We start from the raw sequence: 24,555 nt of genomic DNA on the forward strand, positions 1-24,555 counted from the left end.
TTTGGAGCAGCTAAAATAGAACAAGTATTATGGACACCATTGTAAGATTACATGGTTGTCCATCCAAGATCATTTTTTATAGGGATAGCATTTTTATGAGTGCTTTTTGGTCTGAGTTGATGCAGTAGTATGAAGTTAAATTGCTTAAATCCACATCCTTCCACCCTCAAACTGATGGACAAATGGAGGCATTAAACAAGGCTTTAGAAGGATACTTGAGGTGTGTTACTGGTGAATTACCTAAGAAATGGATAGAACATACAGCCTTGGCAAAATTATGGTATAACACTAAGTTTCATACAACTATCAAGATGACACCATTTGAATCACTATATGGCTACCCTCCATCTATGCCAAATATTACAATACAAGGAGAATTTAACAAAGGCTCAAGAGAGGATGAAGAAGTATGTTGATCTCAAAAGGGCAAACAAAGAATTCAACTGTGGAGACTTCGTTTACTTGAAGATACAACCCTACAAGCAACTAAGTTTGGCAAATTCAGCATTCCACGAGTTGGCTGCAAGGTACTATGGTCCTTTCAAAGTATTAGAAAGAGTAGGCAAAGTAGCATACAAACTTGAGTTACCTGCTGGAACAAGAATACATGATGTATTTCATGGTTCCCTACTAAAAGCACATCATTGTCCTCACATAGCATCACAAGAACTACCACTGTACAGTGAGGAGGGTGAATTTGTACCACAACCACTAGTGGTTCTGGATAGACGAATGAAGAAAAAGGGCAACAAAGATGTCACGGAGGTATTGATTCAATGGCAACATACCAACCCAGAAGATGCAGTTCGGAAGGAATTACACAGTATGCAACACCAATTTCCAGATTTCGATTGGAGAGCTAACAGGCCTTGAGGACAAGTCCTATTTTTGAAGAGGGGGAAAGTTGTAATAAGTGAAATTAGAGGCTTGATTAGCAAGTTAGTTGTCATTTTATTTTAAGAAAAATAATTAGTTATTAGCTATCAAAAACTAAAAAGTAAGGGATAGGTTACTTAAAATAGAAGTAGCAGTAATTGGAGGAAAAATCTAGATTAAGAGGGGAATGAGAGGGTATGAATAAACTGTGGAAGCAATGGCTTCCATTATTATTTTGATGATGCCAAAGAATCAAGAGTTAAGCAAGTTCCAAAGAATCAAGAGTCAAAAAGCTTTGAGAATCAAGTTTCAAGATTCAAGATTCATGAACAATCAAGTTTCAAGAATCAAGATTCAAGAACAACCAAGATCAAGATTCAAGACCCAAGATTCAAGAATCAAGAGAAGACTCAATCAAGATAAGTACTGAAAAAGTTTTTCAAAACATTGAGTAGCACAAGAATTTTTCAAAAAATCTTTTACCAAAGAGTTTTACTCTCTTGTAATTGATTACCAGAAGGTAGTGATCGATTACCAGTAGCCAACATTATTTTCAACAACTTATTTACAAAGCTGTAATCGCTTACCATAATCATGTAATCGATTACCAATGTTTTAAAACGTTAGATTTCAAATTTCAAGAGTCACAACTAGTGATAAAACATTTTCAAATCATTTTAAACTTGCGTAATCGATTACACAATACTTGTAATCGATTACCAGAGTTTTTAAACATTTTGATTTTCAAAATTTAATAATGAAGAGTCATATTTGTTGATGTGTAATCGATTACACCTTGACATGCAATGGTAAGTAATACTAATAATTTACGTCATTTACCTCAATATTTGCATAATAATTTGTGAAATCAGTTTGTTTTGTATGTAACAGGAAGTTTGTGATGACATTGCTGAGAGGTTGGAGTGCCATCTGAGTCTAGGGGTGGTCACGCCAGGCTCATCGACACATGAGGTGATCGAAGAATGCCTCAGGTTAGCCAGGAGTGTGACACAGGACCATCTAGTATATGTTAGGTCTAGACGCAGGCGGCGCACGGATCAGGCGTAGTTTATTTACATATTTTATATTGATATTCCATGTATATACAGATATTGTACATGAACCTATTTCATAAGTATTGTTGGTTTTATTTATTTTCATTAGTAATGTTAGTTTTATTTATTTCCATTAATCGTATATTCCATTTGTGTCTATGTACACGCGTGTTATTAAAATGGTCTAATTAACTTAGTTATAGTATATGTAAATTATTATAAATGGTCTAGTTAACTTAGTTTACCAACTAATAAAAAATAATTTTAAATATAACTTTAAATATAATTGAAATAAAGAAGTTGAAAAGGGTGTAGAAAAAAATAAATTAAACAAAAAATGGACATCATGAGTAGAGGTCATACAAAAAAATAAATTAATATTTTCATAGAAAAAATTAAACAAAAAATGGACATCATTCGTTATCTAAGATCCTTATTTTATATAACGTACTAATATTTTTAAATTCTCTTATAATTACTATTTTCCCTCTTATACTAATGATCATGTAAAAAAATGTATTATAAAGTAGTTAGTGTTTTAATTTTTAATATAATACTAATTATTTTTTATATTCTTTATAATATTAATAATATGATTAATTATAAAAATAAAAAATAAATTAATGACGATAATATTAATTTTATAAAATTATTATTATCTTTCATCTATTTATTGATTTTTATTAATATGTATAAAATAACCTTAAACAATAATTATAATGGGACTGAGTAAGTATTTTAATATCATCTTCTAAAAAAATTTATTCTAAAAAAATATATTAAAAATAAATTATTTATAAATATATTATAATTAATAAAATAAATATCTTTAAATGTATAAATTATATTATAAAATAAATATCTTTAAATGTATAATTAATGAAATATTGTTTTTCCTTTCACGGATCAAGTTGATCCATACATTGATCCGTAAGAGACTTCTGGATCAACTTGATCCGTAACTTCCGGATCAACTTGATCTGTAAGTCTCTTACGGATCAATGTACGGATCAACTTAATCCGTAAGAGGAAAAACAAATAAGGGCAATTTTGCCATTTTTTTAGAATGCTGGGTGCACCAGCAATAATGCTAGGTGCACCTAGCAACACTCCAATTTTATTCTACCAAATCTTATCTTATCCAGATTTTATCTCATCTAGATATTATTTCATCTAGATTTTATCTTATCTAGATTTTATTTCATCTAGACTTTATTTTATCAAATCTTATCTTATCTTGTCCAGATTTTATTTTACTAATGGGCTTGGACTTAAACAGATTTGTAAGCTTTGGGGCTGAGAACCTATATAGCAGCAACAAGGTTTTAGTTCAGGGACTTTTGTTTTCGTTTAGAGAGAGGATTCCTTTTCGTTTTGGGAGAAAGAATAATTTTAGGTTTTGCAATTCCAATTTTTACTATTCACATAGCAATAAAATTTCGTTTTCTGCTTCAATCTGCAATTTCATTTTCTACTGATTAATGGAAGGCTAAGTCTTCAGCGTGGTTTTCTCTTAAGGATCAAGCACAACTTTCTTTGAGGTTTTATTATTACTATTGAATTCTACTCAGCTTTTTCTCTTCACCAATTACTCTGTATTTGTTGCTATTAATCTATGCATGCTTAGTGCTTGATTAATTGTCTTTGTGCTTAATTTACGTTCATGCTTAATGATCAGTTTCGTTCATGATTAATTGGTGTATGTGTTGCTTAATCACATAATGACAGCCTTATGTTAATTTTCGCTTAGTAATTTAATTTAAGGTTGGAATAAGTGGTTGAACTGATTAAGGATAAATTCTCGTAACCTAGGATAAGAGACTTGCTTGTGAATCAAGGGGAAACAACATGTTTTAATTCTGTTATTTTCTAATTAAAATTTGCTCGCTGTTTAAATTACAAAAACAAACAACCCCCCCCCCCCAATTCATTACTGTTTTATTACTATCTGTTATGAACGTTTGGTTGACCATTGCTCGTTGGGAGACGACCTCGGATCACTTCCTAGATACTGCATTTTTTATATTTATTTGATTCGGGTACGGCCTCGATCAATCTTTACTTATCTATTATTTTCAATAAAAGATAAGCAAAGAGAGGCAATTGTCAGACCCTAATTTCATCCGTGTTGAATGTTTTTATCATTGTCAGCGGTAAAAAAGGAAAAAATACTATATGTATGTATGTATATATATATATATATATATATATATATATATATATATATATATATATATATATATATATAAAGATAAGGAAAAAGAAAGAAAAAAAAACATAGAGATATAGATAGAAAAAAAAGGAATGTTATAAATTAAGAACGGAGTAAGTTATAGAGAAGGAAAAAGGGAACCAATTGAATTGTGGCCTTTGGCATTGGTTACAGTACAAGGCCAAGGGGTCACTCAGGGTTTTGATGGTTGTTTGTTAGATCCAAAAACAAAGCCACAAGGAAGGGCAAAATGATATTTTCATGAAGATTTCTTACCCTAAATTCGCCCTGGCTAGCATCCAGCTCGCCTGGGCTAAGATGTAACTTCAGCCCTAAGCAAGCAACTTGCCTGGGCGAGCTACAGCTCACCTGGGCGAGGAGATACCTTCACCATTAAGCAAGCAACTCACTTGGGCAAATTTCCCTACACTCAGTGGTTGTTTTCTATAAATAGCCATGCATGGTTAAAGAGAAAAGGGGTTGAGCAACCCAAAAACCAGAGAGAAAACGCAAAAGAAGAAGGAGAAGAGGAAAAGTGGAGTCGAGGCGCTGTAAAGTTATGATCATGGATCACTTCCTTCGTCATTTCTTAATGCTTGATTCTATTTGATCACTAGTGTCATAAACTTGGATTTTAAGGGAGACTGGAAAGTAATCTTAGAATTTGAACCGAATGATTTTACTATTTACGTTACATTGCTAGGAATAGAGCATAACGTTTTGATTGCAAAAAGTACGAGAATATAATTGTAATGTTGGGGTATTTACTGCATATGCGAGGGATCGATATTTTGTAAATATTCTTAGGTTCCAAGTGCGAGGAATTGACTTGGGATAACTATGTGTGCATCAGTAATGTTGGAAAATGATTTATATATGTTAATCTTATTAGGATACTAAGGGCATGAACGATGAAATCCAATCCTATGTTTTCTTGAATTAATTTAAGTTGTTTCCATGATTTACGTATTTTCGACGCACTAAATTCTGTTATTTTCATATTTCCGTTGTTCTCGTGATTCCGTTATTTTTACTATTCTTTTACTTTAAGTTGTCTTTAGTTAATCAAACCAAAATCAATGACATTCGATTAAATTTGTACATAAATATTGAATTGATAATCTTTATCCGAATAAATTAAGTAAACTCGAGTCCTTGTGGAGATGAACTCTTTTATAAATGTGAACTCGAGTCCATTGTCGAGGATTGCCACACTAAGTCTCGGACTTGCCTGGTAATTCTCCTAGAGCGCTTTGTTTTCATAGCGCATGACGCTGGGTCTTGGACTTGCCTCGCGCACTCAAAGATATTCATCATATTCATAATAAGTGGATACAAAGGATATCCGACCAATAAACAAGATCAAATCAATTCAACACATAAACTTTTTTTTTTTGCTTAAAGAACTACGTAGGTCTAATTTCCTCATTACACTTGGGGATATGTAAGAGCAAGGGCAACACCCTTGTCGATTCAAAGTAAAAAAAACACAAAAAAAAATTACCGCTCTTGGGAAAATAAATAATTTTGAAGTCACGTCATTTTTATTGCACACTCGATTAAAAGCTATCGTTCTTTGTGATGGGCGCATGAGGTGCTAGCACCTTCCCTATGCATAAACAACTCCCGAACCCCTTCTTTTTAAAATTCGCAAACTTTCTTTTTGGTTTTGTCTAACATTTCCCTTAAATAAATGTTGGTGGCGACTCCCTTTCATTTTCTTCTTTGAAAACAAATCTTTTTTATTTTCTTTCGTTGTCCCGTCGTGATCCTAGGTTGCGACAGACTCAAAGTGTGCAATCATCCTTTTCTTCCAATAGTCATATTTTACTCCTCTTAACAATGGTGGCTTGTTGGTAGTATATCCTTCTTCATTTCTTTCTTTGGCTTGATCTTTTCCTCTGTATTGCTAAATACTCAACTCGAGAGGCTGAGCTTTGATACCAACTAAAATAATAGATATCACACTAAAAAGGAGGTTGAATAGTGTGTCAGATAAAAATGAAATCTTTTAGCAAGAAACACTTGGTTTATGCTGGTTCACTCAAACAAAGCTACATTCAATTATCCTTCACAAATCAATGAACGGTTCAACTAATCAAAGCTTGATTACAAACAAGTATTTTGTTTTGTCACTCCATGCTACACTAGTATTCTCTAGGCCACTCCTGGCACACCCTTAGACTCTCCTTAAATCTAAGACACCCAAGTATTGTTTAATACTAAGCCATTACTGGCTTTCACAAAAAAATAATGTTTGATTGAATACACATATTCAAATCATTCAATAGAGTGGATGGACAATTAATGATGCAATCTTACCCCCCCCCCCCCCAAGGGTATTAGATAGAAGACTCCAAGAGGATTGGGCTAGAGCTGCTAAAGAAGGCCATGGGGTTTTCATGAACCTAAAGGTAGATTTTTTGAGCCCATGGGCCAAGGTTGGGTCCACTCTTCTTTGTAAATATTAGAATAGGTTTTTCCTTCTTTTTGGGCTTGTATTTTGGCCATTCTAGTAATATAGGGTTTTAGCCTTGTATTTCAGGGCATTTCGAGTAGTCTTTGTAGGAGGGACTTTTTTTGTATTTTCATGTATTTTGGCATGGGGGTGAGCTTAGATATTATAGGGGGGTGTAGCTAAGCTCTAATTCTCATCTCAAGGAGGTGAGCTTAGTTATTAGAGAGGTGTGTGTAGCTAAGCTCTAGCTTCTCTAGGAATCTTCTCAAGGAAGCTTCTCAAGGAGGTGAACTTAGTTATTAGAGGGGTGTGCGTAGTTAAGCTCTAGCTTCTCAAGGAAGTTTCTCAAGAAAACATCTCAAGGAAGCTACCTAGGCTATAAATAGAAGCATGTGTAACACTTGTTATAACTTTGATGAATGAAAGTCTTGTGAGACAAACTTCAAAGTTCAAGTTCTATTCCTCTTTTCTTCCTTCAATTTCGTGCTCCGCCCTCTCTCTTTCTCTCTTTCTTTATTTTCCTCCATTGAAGCACCCTCTCCAAGCTTCTTATCCAAGGCACTCTCTTGGTGGCGAAGCTCCTTCTTCCATGGCTTATTCCCTAGTGGATGACGCCTCCTCTCACCTCTTCTCCTTTGTCTTCCGCTGCATGTCCATGGTGGAAAATCACCATTGAAGGACCTCATAGAAGCTCAAAGATCCAGCCTCCATAGAAGCTCCACAAGCAAGCTTCCATCAAGTGGTAATAAGAGCACAAGAGCTTCAAGTAGGTGCTCCTTAAACCTCCATTGATTTTCAGTTTTACCTTCTCCTCCATTGTTGTTTCTTCATTTTTCTCCATGTATCTCCTCACATGTCTTGTGCTAAATGTTGTTAAAATGATTCTTTAGAATTTCCACCTATTAAACTAGTTATAGAAGCTAGATTTGATTTTTTATGGTTCAAATTTCTTGTTCTTGTTCTTAAACCATAAGTTGTGTTGAGTTTAGGTTCCTTTGAGTTTTGTCTTGCTATTTTTTTTGTGGCTGAAACCTAAACCATAAAATTCTTACAAAAACATTAAAGTAGAAGAAAACCTCAAAAATCTAGAGTGACTTGTTCACCTATTGTAGTTTTGTCATAGAAGTCATGTCTAGTCATGAAACTTGTCACATAAGATTTCTTATGTTGTGCTGAATTTTATTTTTCTTGTTTCTTTGTCTAACTCATTTGTTCATGAGTGTATGAAATTCTTTTAGCCTATTATTTGATTTGAGTCAAATCTTGCATGTTAATTAGTCCTTAACATGTTCATGGAAAATTCTTAGAGTCTTTGATTGTGAACTTTTTCTTGAACTTTTATGTTTCCTTATGATTATGTCTATTGTGAATTTGAGTTTTGGTGATTGAATTGCTGGTTGAAATTTTGATCCTAAGTCAATATTGAACTCCTAAAACTGTGGTAAACAAGTCTAGTGAGTTCAACCTACATAGGAAGGTTGAAAGTAAGCCCAAGGCAATCAATATTTCATGCTAAAAAAAATTCGAAGTCTGAAATCGCTGGTGTTGGCATTTTGAGCTTGTAAAAATTATTGAGAATTGATCACTGCAAATTTTGAGCTGAAAGTTTTACTGAATTTCCTAGGCATCTGGGAAAAAGTTAGAAAAAAAAAAGAACCAAGTGATTTGGATAAAAGGAAAAAAATACAAAAAATCACACAAATTGGCAAAAAAATCAGTATCCAAAAAAAAAAAAGGTGAAAAGGAAGTGTGCTTTTTGTTTTGGCTCAAAATTTATTCTATAGTTGGTGCCTATTTTATATCAATCTTAGTTCCAAAATTTCAATTTAAAATTAGTGTGAAAACAAGTGCCAAAGTTAGAGGTTTGTTAAGTCTTTTTTTTTGTTTTTTTACTCTACTCTAGAGTCATTCTAAGTTTCTCTTTGAGTTCTAGCTTGCTTCTATGTCCTTTTCATTGCTTTAATTGTTGAATGATCCTTGAAAAATTGTCTTGTTAAAACTCCATTGGTTTAGCTTTCATTTCATTTTTTTCGTCTTTGGTTATTGCTTGTCTCTTTGTTTCCTTGTTTGTGAGTTACCATATAGGGTAATTGGAAAGGAGGATTGGTGTCATCCCTTGAAGAATTTGAGTCAAGAAGCAAGGGGCCAACCACCTTAAGAGCTATTGGACTAAGAAGCACTCCAAATTGAGTGAATCACCAAAGAGAGAACAACCACCAAAATTAAGGACCTTTTTGAAATTTTGTAATTGACAATTTACTTACCTTCATTGCTTTCAAACTTTGTAACAAAAGGCCTTTCATTGGAAGTAAGTTCGGAGCCTCCAATTGGTCACCCTACTTCCATTTGTGTGTAATAATTTTAGGCAATTTTCTCTTAGGATTGTGCGTGTTTTGTTGGGAACCTTAAATGTGGTCAACCAAACACTCTTAGGATTCGCCTAGTTTACATTTCTTACTTACTTTTATAGCTTATTTCCTTTACCTTCCATTGTCAAACTGCCTAGATAGCTTGCCTTTTACCAATTAGTTTTTACCTTATCTTTGACACCTCTTTTAGTGTTTATTTTGGCTAGTTTCAACCATAGTTTCTTTTACCTTTTGTTTTCAAACCCCCAACAAGAAAGAACCACAACTTAGAAACCAACATGAGTCTTCATCCTTCGTCTAGTGTTAATGGTGAGGGTTCTACTCCTAAGGACCCCTTGTATAAGATATTAGATGAGTTGAGATCCCTTAAGTTGTGGAAAGAAAAACAAGAGAGAAAAGAAAAAGGAAAAAAATGTGGAAGAAATAAGTCAAGATGAAAAAGAGAAAATAAGGGAAGAAGAAAGAAGGAAAATACTAAAAGAGTTAAGAAAAGAAAAACATGCCTCCTATAGTAGTCATAACTCTTGCAAGAGCCTAAGTGAAGAACTTCATGACTATTATGAAGGAAGGCATAGGGCACATCTTAGACCTCACTCCCATTGGAGAGAAAAGGAAAGAAAGCCTCAAGAGGCTAACATTAACCTCCCATACTTCCATGGGAAGGACAATGTAGAGGCTAACTTAGATTGGGAAATATGGGTAGAGCAACAACTTAAAAGGAAGTCTACTTCAAAATCTTATGGCTCTCACTCTTATCCAAAGAAAGACCAAGGTCAAGGCATCTTAGGGGTGACACCTTCTAAGCTCAAAGATGATAAGGGGAAGACAATAGAAAAGCAACCCCTTAAGGCTAGTATGCAAGAAAAGACTAACTCCATAAAGTGCTTTAAATGTCTTGGAAGAGGACACATTACTTCTCAATGCCCCACCAAGAAAACCATGATTATGAGGGGCCAAGACATTTATAGTAGCCAAGATGAGGCTACTACTTCACCTTCCTCTAGTGAAATTGAAGAAGCAAAAGGGGAAGAATCTAGTGAAGAAATCTACCCCCAAGAAGCAGGACAACCTTTAATGGTTAAGGAGGAGTGTAAGGAGGTAAGTGTCTCCTCCAAGAGGTTAGCTAAAAAGGAAAGTCATTTTGAAATAAAGACAAATATTAAAGAAACTTCCCCTCTTAGACAACCTCCACATCTTCTCCTTTGTAAAAAGATACTTGTTAGCACTGCCACGACTCTTGGGCTTGAGGTTATTCCTCAAGTAAAGGAGTTATTGGATGAGGGTTTAGTTCGTAAGAGCTTAAATCCTTGTGCTTTGTTAGTGCCCAAAATAGGTATTAATAGGCACCAAATCCCTAAAATAAGTGATATGATGAATGTGTTGAGTGTTGCAACCCTTTTTTGTAAAATCAGTCATGCACCCAACATCTTCATGATTCATGTACATAGGGACTCATTAGGTAGGTTTGTTCTTATTTTTGGTTTTAATACAAACCTAGGTGCTCATATGGGACACCTTAGGTACGTTTTATTTTTTTTGTAGGCATAATCAGCATGAAAATATAGAAAAAGGTATGTTTTATTACATTACTTTCCTTAATTTTTTAAATAGTGATCAAGGAGTTCCCATGGACCCCAAGAAAATAAAGGTCATTCCTGATTGGCCCACTCCACCAAGTATAAGGGAAATCTGGGGCTGCCATGACTTAACAAACTTTTACAAAAGGCTTGTCCCATATTTTTCTATACTTGTAGCACCACTCATTGAGTTGGTGAGGAACCATGTTCCCTCATGGGAAGATGTCCATGAAAAGAGTTTTTAGACCTGACCCTACTCTAACATACCCAATACCACTAATACATATGTTTTTATTCTTTTTACAAGTGTCGAGGGAAGGAGCTCAAAGTATGAAGAACCTCAGGATTTAAGGTGAAATCCTTTCCAAGGTGGAGGGGATGATGCAATCCTACCCCCCAAGGATATTGGATAGAAGACTCCAAGAGGAATTTGATAGAGCTGCTAAAGAAGGTCTTAGGGTTCTCATGAACCTAAGGGTAGATCTTTTGAGCCCATGGGCCAAGGTTGGGTCCACTCTTCTTTATAAATATTAGAATAGGTTTTTCCTTCTTTTTGGGCTTGTATTTTGGCCATTCTAGTAATATAAGGTTTTAGCCTTGTATTTCAAGGCATTTTGAGTAGTCTTTGTAGTAGGGACTTTTTTTGTATTTTCATGTATTTTGGCATAGGGGTGAGCTTAGCTATTATAGGGGGTGTATAGCTAAGCTCTAGCTTCTCATCTCAAGGAGGTGAGCTTAGTTATTAGAGAGGTGTGTATAACTAAGCTCTAGCTTCTCTAGGAATCTTCTCAAGGAAGCTTCTCAAGGAAGTTTCTCAAGGAAGCTTCTCAAGGAGGTGAGCTTAGTTATTAAAGGGGTGTATGTAGTTAAGCTCTAGCTCAATCCTCTTGGAGTCTTCTATCCAATACCCTTGGGGGGGTAGGATTGCATCAATTAACCTTGAATACAAATGAACAACTTTGTTAAGTAAAGGATGAACTAATTAAGCATTATTGTGTATCGTCCAATTGATAAAATCTCACTTCAAAATGCTTTTGCATTTCACTTCATATTTTTTTCTCTTCTTTGCCTTTGATAGTGGAGCCTTGATTTCTTTTTATAGACTTCATGAGAGTATCCTTTATGGGATTAGTGCTTGTCTCTGATTTGATCATTGTCTCACAACTGGAGGTAGTGCAACGTGTTGTGTTCTTATGGAGTGAGAAATAACAAAAGTACAAACAATTGCATGTGTTCCTCTCTTTAGCGATAACGACCTCTGAGGAATATTCCTAGAAAACCTTATATTCCCTTCTATTTTTTTTCCTTAAATTCAAATGTTAACAATTCAAAATAAGAGAGACAAAAATGAATTTGCAAAAGTTCAGTTCATGTGCTTCCCTTTGTTGCTAACACTAATTTTAGTAAAACACTAAGTGTCACTTATACATGATATAAAAAAATTGTGTAAGTGATTAAGTCCATTGGACGCAAATAAAAACAATAGAATGCATGGGCATTGGTTTTCACAAAAAGTATATGCTAATTTACAATAGTGCGCTGGATGCTAGATATTACTCTTTAATAAAATAGTTTCCACGTCTGATTTGAGGCATACTAATAGAACATGTATGATAAGAAATAATACCAAGTGTGCTCATATATAGTAGGTCTTGTTCACTTAAGAATAGCTCATTAGTCTATCAATAATTTATAGCTTTGTAATCGTCAAAATTATAGGTAAGGATGGATTGTCCATTTGTGATAGTTGACCGTCTAGACATAACAATTTTATTTTTGTCATGGGTCAAAGATCATAGGTATCCCCTGATCCATTGGATCAAAGACAAATCCCACTCCTGGTGCATGGCCACTGGTAGACCAAGGGAATTTTGCACACGATAAAAATTAAACATGAATTCTCACGCTAAATAGATTGTTCCCACACATGTAAGCGCAACAAGATCTTATATCAATCCTTTGTGTTAGTTTTTGTTTTTTTTCGTAGCTTATGTTAATGGTAATTTTTAGTTGCGTGAAAAAAGCTTTCTATAAATAAATTTCCTTAGGTAAGAGATAAATATTATAAATAAGTTTCTATAAATAAATGTTAAATCTCAACGACAAGCTACGATATTAATTTTGATTCTTTTTTCTCAAATGTTTTGTGCAGCGTAAAAACATATTTATAGTTAATCTTTGGTCTTGAATAATGTCAATTCTTCTTAAAATTATAATAAAATAGTAAATTGTTATTATTATTATATAATACAAAAAAAATAAATGGAAATAAAAATTCTTTCAATTTTTTTAAAATATCATTAAATATAATTTCCTTTTGTTTTCTTTCCAAAAAAAGAAGAGACACACACAAAATAGTTATTAAAAACTAGCACAACCAACTTAAAAGTATTCGCTTTAGATGGATGTACAAAGAGTGTTGTAGATTTAGTTTCCACTTTTTTTTAACTACTAAATAATTATATTAATAAGGAAGAAGCATGATCAGAGCACAAGGAGTGTCACCAATCAAGCTAAACAACGTACTAAAAAATAGAGTTTTGTTAAAAAGAAAGAACAATGCAAGAGAACACAACATCCATTATCCCCCCATGTGCCACTACTGCTAGCATAGACCTTGCTCTTTCTCCCTATATGTGATTTGTCTGAAACAATTGGCTACGTTTGATCTCCATACATAGTGAGAAATTGAAATGTCTCACATTGGCCCGGCACCCATACCATGATTTGAACAAAAAATCATCCACCACTACACCAAGATCACAGTGCATCTCATTAAACAATATTTTGTGTTTATGTCTCCACAAAGACCACATAATAGCCATCCATACTATCCACCAAATTTGTTTAGCCTTTGGGTTTGTCATGAGCCCCACATCCTACCATAAAATGGTTTAGAAGATCCCCTGGTAACACTTTCACCTCCCCAAGCCATGCATAACATCTATTTCATACTTCAAGTGCAAAGTGCCAATGGAAGAACATATGTGCAACTATTATGAAGGAGAACATTTAGATAATTACATTTAACCAATTTTGTTATAGGATTGCTAACTTGGCATTGTAGCATTGGCTAGCTTAGGATATGCTGGTTGCCAATTGCCTGCAATTTCCCTTTTCTTTTATTTTGTTATCTCTTGGATAGTTGCCTCTGAATCACAACATTTTATATGTTGTCTATATAAGCACCTATGTACTGAGTAAAGAGGCATTGAAGAAAATAATACAAGTTCCTTTTCCTTTTCTCTCTTAGGAGGCTCCTAGTCCTCGAATTGTAGGATTATCATCTGTGTTCATAATATTTTGGGGCTTTCATTGAGAGCTCCAATGGCAGACGATGAACCTTCCTTAGACCGCCTGGAACGTCTCAAGGCCGCCATTGCTGATCTCGTTGTAGCTCAACTCCACTCTTTCGTGATCCTAGCCTCCATGGTTGCCAAACTCGATGTCATTCTCCTGAAACTCCATATCTCGGTAACCAGTCAACCTTCCCCATCTTTTCCCTCTGTGAAATCACCATCAACAGACAACTATATGGACTCCACGATAACAGCACCGATGGCGCAACACCACACAGAAACCATACCGTCAATGTCTCCAAAGAAGAAGTTGACCACACCACTCGCTCCAATGTCGTCGCAACCAGTCTCAGTGCCAAAGTTGTAATCAAAGGTGCCCCCTCTAGTGACGAAAAAAGTTGTGGCACAAGTGGTTTTGTTGGAGGTATTTTGACACCATCAAATCCGCCTTGGTAAACTATCCACCTCTACAATGTGCTCTCCTTCATAACAACAACTGTTTTGAGTTTTGAATTATAGAACACACATTGATTATTGCTATCATTCGGTAAAATACTCCTCTTTTGAAGATTTTCCTTGGTTTGAACACGACCAAGTTTCAATTTCCAAACAAAACCTTTCACTTTTGATGGTTCCATTAACTTTCACATCTTGTAGAGCACATTTAGTTTCCACCTTTCATTTTTGTATTTATAAATTGACTCATGAACCTATCATGTCTTTGCAGACCAAATTCTCTTTTTCTTTTTATATTTTTTTTCAATATTTTCCCAAATAGAAGAAACGTTGGTGATTCCATTTTTAACTTATTTTCAATATCTTTTGTTGCATTCATCACAATCCTATAGTCGTGGCATCCACCACCCCTTTTCTTTTGTCTCCTCTCTCTTTATTATCTTATCTCTCTCCTATCTTTCCCCGTTAAAGCTTACCCCCTTTCTCCTTGAAATCTTTACTATTTTATTTTACTATTATCTTTTCTTTTTCTTCTCTGTTACTTCTTTTCAATTTTTATTTTTCTTGTTCTTGTTATTCTCAATGCTTCTCAAATGGCATCATTCAATATTTCTCACTCTCATTAATTATAATATCCTATTTATAGTAACCATATCAATGTAGCCTTCAAAACAAATTTGGTTTTAATTAAAAAGGGTGTGTTTTTCACACCTTGACAAAATAACAACAATAAGTGATATGATGATAAAAAAAATATTCAAAGTAGGTATAAAATATATATAGGATGTGATAAAAACATAATAGAATATTCAATGACATATATAAAAAGGTCCTTAAAAAAACATATATAAAAGGGCTTTAATCATTAGTAGTTTCCTAATCATCCATGTTAGGATCGTTGAGATTGAGACATTGGTTTATATCCAAATAATTGTCAAAAGTCATATTCTCACTTCAGGAATGAGTACTGTTTGTTGCAAATCCATATTGGAGAGGTTCATACCTTTGGACAGGTGCAATTTGTAGGTTTGGTGCTTTAAAATGCTGAATATTTGATCCCATTGGATGGAACCCTATAGAACTTGACCCAAATGAACTAATACCATCATTTCCTGCTTTTGTTGGATTTTCATTACCCTTCTCAAACATTGAAATCTTCCAATTGAGGGCATTTCCTAAAGCACTTGCACGATCTTCAACTAGTGTATTGCCAAAATCATATGACCATAGAGGAAAACTAGCATCAATTTGGAAACTTGGGTCATTTTGAAATGCAAGATCTGACCATAAGTATTGATCATCATACATAAATTGGTTCTCATCAATAATCCCATGTTGGTTTTGTAAAGTTGTTGGTGTTTGAGATTTTTGGCCAATCTCTTGTATCAAGGACTGCTTTGTGGTGTCCAGGTTTGGCAATGCATCACCAATTGCATTATTTTCCTCCACTCCAACTGAAGCTCTAGCAAAAGAACTACAAAAGAATATATAAATGCACGCCAAATTAATACTCTTGAAATTTAAGTCAGCAAATTAGTTCATAAGAAAAAAAATCTTTTATCACTTCTCTGATCCTCCAATCGTGACTAAAATTCTTTAAAAGGTAATGTAATAACAAATATAACATGTGATTAAATTCAAGAAATTGGATAAAAAAAAAGGAAGCAAAAGAGGGCATTATAATGCACAAACCTTGAGATGTTGCATCCATCAAACTTAGCTGTTGAATTATTCTTGCTACGCCTGAAATAGTTAAGATTTAATGTATTCATGAATATTTTGTCAAGTTAGAATAATTTATAGCAATGTTTGAATAATTTATTCATAACCTTTTTTTTTCGCTTTGTTAAACGAATACGCGCGGTAAATAAGCATTAAAGTATAATTCATTTTAACTTGTACAAGTTAAAATCAACTTATACATTTAACTTTTGTATGCTTTATTTATTTAATTTTTTAAAAGCTAAAGTGCATAAGCTGGTTTTAATTTATGGAGAAGTTCAATGCATTTTACTTACTTATTTTCTTCTTTTCTTCTCCCATAAGTGCAATAGAAATGTTTAACTAAACATGACCTTATAGTATGCATTTGATTTAATAGATCTCAATGAAATTAATGACCTATTTTTTACTAGTCTCTCAAAAGGTCATTTGAATAAAATAAGCATTTTTCCAAAATTAATCTCAACCAAACATGCAACAAATACTAGCATGACAATTTATGCATATATATTAATATTAAGGAATTATCTATTTGATAATTGTACACGTACCTTCTGATTGCAAGAATACATTCTCTTACGCTCATACTTTGTGTTTCTAAGATTTCCTTCGAATAACAACTCTCCTATGATTCGTGGTATAATGAAGAGATGGAATTAGTTCAATTAAGGAATCGATAATCTAAAGTACATGTTGATATACTAAAAATCATAAATTCAATATACGATGACATACTGGAAAATTTGTATATGCAAACTTGCCCCATATCTTTATGGCAATCAAATCGTGAGCTCTTGCTGCTTCTAGTTCATTTTTAAATCCACCTGTCAACTCTCACATTCCCAAAAATGCCAACATTAGAAACAATAACTACAATTAAAGGTCATAAATGATCGTTCAGGTGGTTTAAATAAGGAAATAATTAACAAGAAAAAGAGAGAAGATAGAAATTAATTTTATCTTCACTTTGGTTATATGATTGATCAAGATGCAACAAGGGAAAATGTGTTACTATGTATATGCATTACTAAATGTATGCTGAGTTTTTCTCTTAATTTTCTAGATAGGATTAGCTAATTATATGACACATTATTATATTTTAATTATATATTACTTTTAATTGGGAGATCCAAAAAGGGACATAATTATAGAGACTGATAATGGTTTTCAATACAAGAATGAATGAAACCTTCATCTTGGTCACTACAATCATATTTTAAATACCCATGTAAGTATTAAATGAGATATAACTTTATTTGAGAAAAATTTATGCAATTGATCCCTATCCATTAAATTAAATTATACTTAAATGAGATTAAGTTAATTATTTTCCTAATATATTCTTCCAAAATAAACTATTAATTCAAATGTGAAATAATAAGCATATATATATAGATTTTAATTTCTTTTACTTCTTTATTCTAGAGGTTCACCATTATAAACTAAGGTGCATCTCAACTTGTCTTCCTTCCCTCAATTGGAGTGACATAATAAACAAGATTCGTTAGAACGTGTACCATTCACCTAAGCCTTCCTACTCCACTTCTAGACTACTATTAACCACCATTAGATCTCCACCTTCAAGATACACTTTCTTCTTTGATCTTCATCACCCTTTCTTTGGACACACAACTTGAGTGTTAGAGTGCTTGCAGGGGATCATCCATCACTCACTAGACAATCATGGAACCCTACCATTACCAAGAAACTAAAACACTCACTAGATATAAACCTACAAGCCTTACTAACCTTCCATGTCTGAGCAGGTCATTAGCCTTGTCTGTTGGAATGATTCCTTTTTTTTTTTTTTTGGAATACCATATTCAAACCCAGTCGCTTATGGGATTGTCTTGTGATAATTACCATACGTATCAATGATGCCGTTATTGGAATGATTCTATGATGTGTTTTGTGCTTTAGGAGACACATTGTCAACATTGTTGAACTTGCTAAATTTAAAACACATAGAAACAACACATACTTTTCAAAAACAGATTAAATGTTTTGAGGTGACAAAAGACTCCATAAAAAATCTCTCACCATCCCTTATTATGCCTAATCAATCCCACACCAACAAACAGTGTAAATCCACACATTTGTTTTGGGTTGACACCTCAACAAGAAATCATATCCAAAAACACTATAATGTCAAACTTGCTACATAAAGCATGTGATCTTGCTAGAGCTTTCCTGTTACAATGAGGGGCTTTATTAGTCTGATAGTGACAAATGAACTTAAAATCTACAACTTTATAGATGCAGAAATAGATTTTCTCTAAAATGGTACCAACCATATATATCCCACCTATATGCACATTCAACTTTGAGACATGATAAACATGGATCATAGAATTGAAGCATGTCTCAAATGAATCTTTTAAGCACAAGTTTCAGCAACCATTATAAGCCACAAACTTTTGGTCTTCATTGAAAGCTACACCTACTTGTCTGAAGAATATTTTTTCTAGTTGAGTTGAATGTGATTTTAACCCAAGCTGCGATTGATTCCTAAGCTACTCCTTTTTGTTTTTCCATTGAACATAGAAAGCTCCAAACATAAATCAAGTTACATTAAACTTATTTTTGACTAATCTCCAATTTACAAAGTTGTTAAACCAAACTCTACTTTTTAAACTGTAATCCAATAACACACTAAGTCACCCACAAATTGTATGAAGGTCATGCCCCTTTTAGTGACATAACAAAGAAGCTTCAAAGTAGGTGTACTACTCACCTAATGTCACATAACGCCACATGTTCCATCTCTAGACTCCTATAAAATACAATCAAATCTCCATCTTCAAGATACACTCTCTTTGTCTTTGAGCTTCAATACTCCCTCTTTGGCCACATTATTAATTACTTGAGTGTTGAAGTATTTGAGGCCGGTGACCACTTGTCGCTCGCTAAACAACTATGAAACTCTACCATCACCAAACATCTAAAACACTCCATCAATCAATGCCTACAAAGCTTCTCTAACCCTCCATGTATGTTGAGCAAAACATTCTCTAAATTTTAATTTCAAATTCTCATCCAATGATTGTGTTTTTATATTAATTTATAAAATTCTATTTGTTTTTAAAAGGACGCATGGAATGCGTACTCAATAGTTAATTTTTCTTAATTAATAAATTATAATCAGCAACACATCTTTTTTCAAAATATTAATCTTGTTTCTTTTTACACATTTATCTTAAAAATTAGTCCCCTCTTTATATTTTATCTCTTTCTCCTCTTCCAAACTCTCCTTTCCTATACTTTTTCTTTCCAATTAGCACATCAAATTCATAATATGGCATACTCAAAATTAAAAACAAAAGAACTTATATGCTTACCAATATAAACTATTGTAGTAGTTGAGAAAGATCCGAGCATATACAACAGGACACACAAATGTTAGTAACATATTAGGGGGAAAAAATAAGAAGAAAAAGTTACATATTTTAACCTGTCTTTCCTTTCTTTCCAGTTGTTTTCGGGTCCTTATCCCACACAAAGGATTCGAAAAGTCCCTTTCCCTTAGACCTATATCAAAATGAATTATACTATACATTGTTATGAGAAATTTTTGGAAGAGGAGCATGAAATAATTACTTATATGTATTTTTTATTGTAATTACTTTTATATATATATATATATATATGTGTGTGTGTGTGTAAATCATAGAAGAAACATACTTTGTAACTCCTCGATACACAGAGGTGATTTTCTTTAAATTCCGTTTACGATATCGTTTTTGCTTAATCGGTTCTTTAACTTCGAACTCAACTTTCTTGGAGGCAACCACCCTGTCTCAAAATTATAGGAAATAAAAAATGTAACATAAGATTAAAAAAGAAAAGGCATTTAAATTGTAGTGTTAATTTGCTAAGAGACCAACCAAGTTTGTGTGGGACTTTTTGTGATACTTTGTTGAGGTACTTCGTCCCATCCTATTAAGTTTGATGGAAATTGGCTTCCTTGAACATGTTTTGGCACTGGAATTAGGACTTCATTTTGTGTCCAATTTTGGGTTCCATGATCATTTGATGGGCCTCGAGAAGTTGTTTCATGTCCTTGGTAACATGTCTCCGAAATTTGGCTCCAGTAAGTCGACATGCCTTCGGTGCTCCACATGGATGGTTCCATATTTGTTTGAATTTGAAAGAGAAGATAACTCTTCAATGGAATTCAAATTCTTTTAGATCTGTTTTGAGAAAATGAGGTGAGCTAAAAAACCATGCTTGACTAGCTCGATTACATTGCCACACTCTCTCTTTCTATGGTATGCTGAATTGGACAAGTTTTGTCCTTTTATGAATCCAGAACTTTTATACCAGGCCGTTTTTTCTAAGTTTATTAGATAAAATCTTTTATACTACCAATCAATCAGATAACTTGTCTCCTAATTTTTAAATAATTTATACATATATTTATTGTGAAGTAAAAATAATAATAATAGATAAAATAAAAAATCTCACAACTATTTTATTGTAATCAAGAAAATTTAATTATATTTCTTGATTTCTAGATAAAGATCTTAAAAACAAATAAAAAAGCACGGAGGAGTACATATATTAAAAAAAGAAGTGATTTTTGGACATATCTCTGAATTTTGACTCGGGTTATTTGGCATGTCTTGCGTGCTCAACATGTACACATTCATTTATGTTTGAATTAATTTTAGCATTTATTTCTCAATAGTAAATTTATTATCATTATTAAATGTTTTTAATTTCTTTTATTAACATACAGTTACACATTAAATGCAAATACCTTTCTTTTATTAAGACATTTACTTGTGTCGTGGTGCTTACGTAAGCAATATTAGAAAATAGCGAGAGTATTGATAGGAGTTGAATTCACTTTTTATTTATATATAGACAAAGTAATAAACCATGAAGATACATACTTTATTTATTTAATTTTATAAACATGTAAGTTACTAATTTTTTTAATTATAAAAATTTGTAAATTAAAATAAAATATTTAATATTTAAATATATTTAATATTTATTTTACATGTATTTATTTTTATTATAAATTTTTATTAATATAATAATATTCAATTTTTTTTCTAAATTAATTATAATTTTCAAAAAATTACAAAACATAATATATATATATATATATATATATATATATATTATTTTAAAAATATATATTTTATGTAATTTATAAAAATTAAGTAAATCTAAAATAATATTTAAATAATATAAAATTTAAAATTAAATTTAAAATAAAAAAAATTGTATTATTCATATATAAAAATAAATTTGTATAATTTTTATAAATTACCTAAAATAATTTATATAAATAATTTACATATTAATTTATCTAATTTTATTGATTTATATAATTGGTATTAAGAAACTTATTTACTAAATAATTTTTATAGTTAAAAAGTATTAACATGTAAGTTTCCCAAAAATTTAAATAATAATATTTTATTGATTTATATAATTAGAAAAAAAATTACGTATTAAAACAAATTTAGATAATTTTTATTATTTACATATTAATTGATCTAATTATATTGGTTTATATAATTAGAGTAAAAAAATTGTATATTAAATACGTTTACAAAATAATTTATGTAAATAATGTATTAAATTTAATTACAAATTGGTAAAACGAAAATCAAAATATGTAAACTATTCAAAATAAAAGTATATAAAATTTTATAAAATAAAAATAAAAATATTTATATACTAAATATTTTTAAATTTATAATTTTTATAATTTGAAATAAATTAATAACTCTTGAATAATGATACATTAAAAATAGTGTTTATAAAGTTAATTAAACAAAGAAAATTTATTAGTAGTTTATTATCTTGTCCTTAAATAGAAGGTTATAAGTTGAACTCCTAGCAATGTATATTGTTCAACAATTAATTGAGTTATATCTCTTTGATTCTTAGTTGTCTGTTTGCAGATATGCATGTATTAAAAGATTCAAATAAATGAAAAATATTTAACATGTATAATATTTAAAAATATTGTTAACGTGGATCGATTAATTGTTTTGTGAATTTTTAGTATTTTTCAAATTTAACATGTTAAACATCTATTCTTTAAAATTTTGAATGATTTTTTTTTCTTAATTTTTCATACCAGTCTTGTGTGTTGCCCTCCATTTATCTTATATTAAAAAAAAAATAAAGTAGTATTATTTTAAAAGTAATTCATTAAAATGTATAAAAAAAAGTGATTGAGTAAAAATGTATTTGATCATTAATTTAATTTAAAGTACAATATTATCTTAACACACTACAATTTAATGATAAATATCAAGAGGATGTAATCCAGTTAATTAAGAAAGGTGCATGAATTGTTGTAAGTTCTCTAATACTTGTCTTGGATTCTTATTGATAAAAAAAATAATGATAAATATAACTATATTTGTTAAATTTAAAGTGGTTGTAAACCAGTAATTTGATGGTTTACTGCCTATACTAGCATTGATAGTTACTAATATTTATCATGATTGAAATAATCTACTTAAAATATAGTTCAAGATGTATAAACAAATTATTTTCTTTAAATACTTTTTAATTTTATACTTTTATATTCATTTCACATGTATTTAAAAATGTTTATGCAATTAATGCACAATAAAATTGTTTGTGATAATCCATCATTGGAATGTATTCTTATAGTCTTCATGTATCCTCTAAGGCAAAGTTAATTAAATAATAAATATTAAATTTACTTTTTACCATTTTTACATAAAGTACGATTTTATTACTATACTAATCAACGTAATAAAAAGATGATATCTACTTAAGTTATGTTTTGTTTTTTGTACAATAGCAACAAGGTCCAAACCTAACAACTCAGGCAATTATTCAAGCCCCCACCACTAAATCAATCCATGTAAGTTAAGATATAATATATGATTAACAATATAATGTCTAATATAAAAATAATATATTAATTCATACTAAATATAATTATAATAAATGTAGTTAAACAGCTTGGTAATATATATATATATATATATATATATGTATATATATATAATAGTGTAATTTATTTCAACTATTACATCATCAATAATTTTATATAGAATGAGTGATTTTTGTCAATCAACTCTTAAATTATAATTAGAATTATATACTACATTAGTTGTTTGTACTTTTTGTCAAAAATTGAACAAGAATAAAAGAAAATCAAACAAGTCATATTTTTGTATATTTCAAAAATAAAATAATTTTGGATTAATGTATTCTTATAAAATGATTTATGTAAAATAAATTTTGAATTCAACAGTAGGTTTTAAGATTATATTATCTAATTGAAAGTTGGTAAATGTTGTCATAGTTAGTGTGAGTTACATCGACGATGTAATTTAATCTCTCGTCATAGATATGTGGATACATGTATAAGTGTTTCTATGTGTGTAATATTAATCAATATACTAATTAAATAATGTATAAATCAAATGAAAACTATTCACAATATCCTATTTGATTCTTGAAGTTGGTGTAATGATCTCGATGTTGTGAGGTGTGAAGTTGTGGCTTACTTTAAACAACTTTTTTGCCTTCCAGTAATGACCAGTAAACTGTAGATAGATGTTTATAATACTTAAGTCATTGGGGAGGATGACCATGATGCCCTAACTAACCTTGTTGCTAAGGAGGAAGTCAAGAAAACCCTCATGAGGATAAAATATAAAGCCCCAAGGCCTAATGGTTTCCAACCTTTTAAAAAAAAAATGTATTGGGAAGTTGTTAAAGATGATGTTAGGCAGTTGGTCAGGGATGCTTTCAGTTATGCATGGTTTCTCTAATGAATGCAAAGTTAAAACCTTTATTGTTCTCATTCCTAAAATTGATAACACTCAAAAGTCCATGATTTTGGGCACATTAGCCTTTGCAATTTGGTCTATAAAATTATTTTCAAGGTTTTGCTTTAGAGGATTCACCCTTTTTGAAGAATATTATCATTCCTCTTCGAGGTAGCTTCAATCCTGGAAAGGGAACTACTGATAATGTTATTGTTGCTCAAGAAGTTATATATTATATGCACCACTCCAAAGCTGAAAATGGGGTGGTGGCCTTCAATATTGACCTTGAAAAAGCCTATGATAGATTGAGATGGGATTTTCTTGAAAGAGTCCTTTAAGGAGTTTAATTTTCCTCCTCACACAATGGATCTCCTTATATGGTGCATAAATTCTTCCTCTCTCAATGGTATGGAATGGTTCTAGGATTGATAATTTTAGTCCTACTCGTGGTTTAAGGAAAGGAGACCCTCGCTCTCACTTATTTGTCATGTGTATGGAGAAAATCTCCTTTTATATCCAAAAGCTTGTCGATGATGGTATTTGGAATCCTATCAATGTTTCTAGAGGTGGTCCTTGTATTTCCCACCTCTTTGTAGATGGCATTCGCTTATTTTGCAAGTCTAATGATTCTCATATAAGACTAATCCGTGATACTTTGGAGGTCTTTTGTGAAGAATCTACGTTGAAAGTTAACATCTTCAAATCATAATTTATGTGTTCTTCGGGGGTCACAACTGTCAGCAAGCAAAGATT

The 24,555-nt window shown here is 31.7% G+C and overlaps 2 protein-coding genes across 2 annotated transcripts; one reads left to right on the forward strand and one right to left on the reverse strand.

Moving 5' to 3' along the window:
* Positions 1-333: 333 nt before the first annotated feature.
* Positions 334-873, forward strand: LOC113000490 (uncharacterized). The gene has a single exon (XM_026127240.1). The coding sequence runs from the start codon at positions 334-336 to the stop codon at positions 871-873; it is 540 nt and encodes a 179-aa protein (XP_025983025.1).
* Positions 874-15,143: 14,270 nt separating this feature from the next.
* LOC102665149 (uncharacterized) lies at positions 15,144-20,288 on the reverse strand. Its single transcript, XM_006575929.4, has 8 exons — positions 19,909-20,288; positions 19,706-19,816; positions 19,476-19,552; positions 19,363-19,371; positions 16,760-16,848; positions 16,576-16,649; positions 15,995-16,045; positions 15,144-15,776 (listed from the first exon to the last, which is right to left on the reverse strand). The coding sequence occupies exons 1-8, from the start codon at positions 20,154-20,156 to the stop codon at positions 15,257-15,259; spliced, it is 1,179 nt and encodes a 392-aa protein (XP_006575992.1). The 5' UTR covers positions 20,157-20,288; the 3' UTR covers positions 15,144-15,256.
* Positions 20,289-24,555: the final 4,267 nt, after the last annotated feature.

This window comes from Glycine max, chromosome 2 (assembly GCF_000004515.6).
Source record: "Glycine max cultivar Williams 82 chromosome 2, Glycine_max_v4.0, whole genome shotgun sequence".
In the NCBI taxonomy this organism is placed as follows: domain Eukaryota; kingdom Viridiplantae; phylum Streptophyta; class Magnoliopsida; order Fabales; family Fabaceae; genus Glycine; species Glycine max.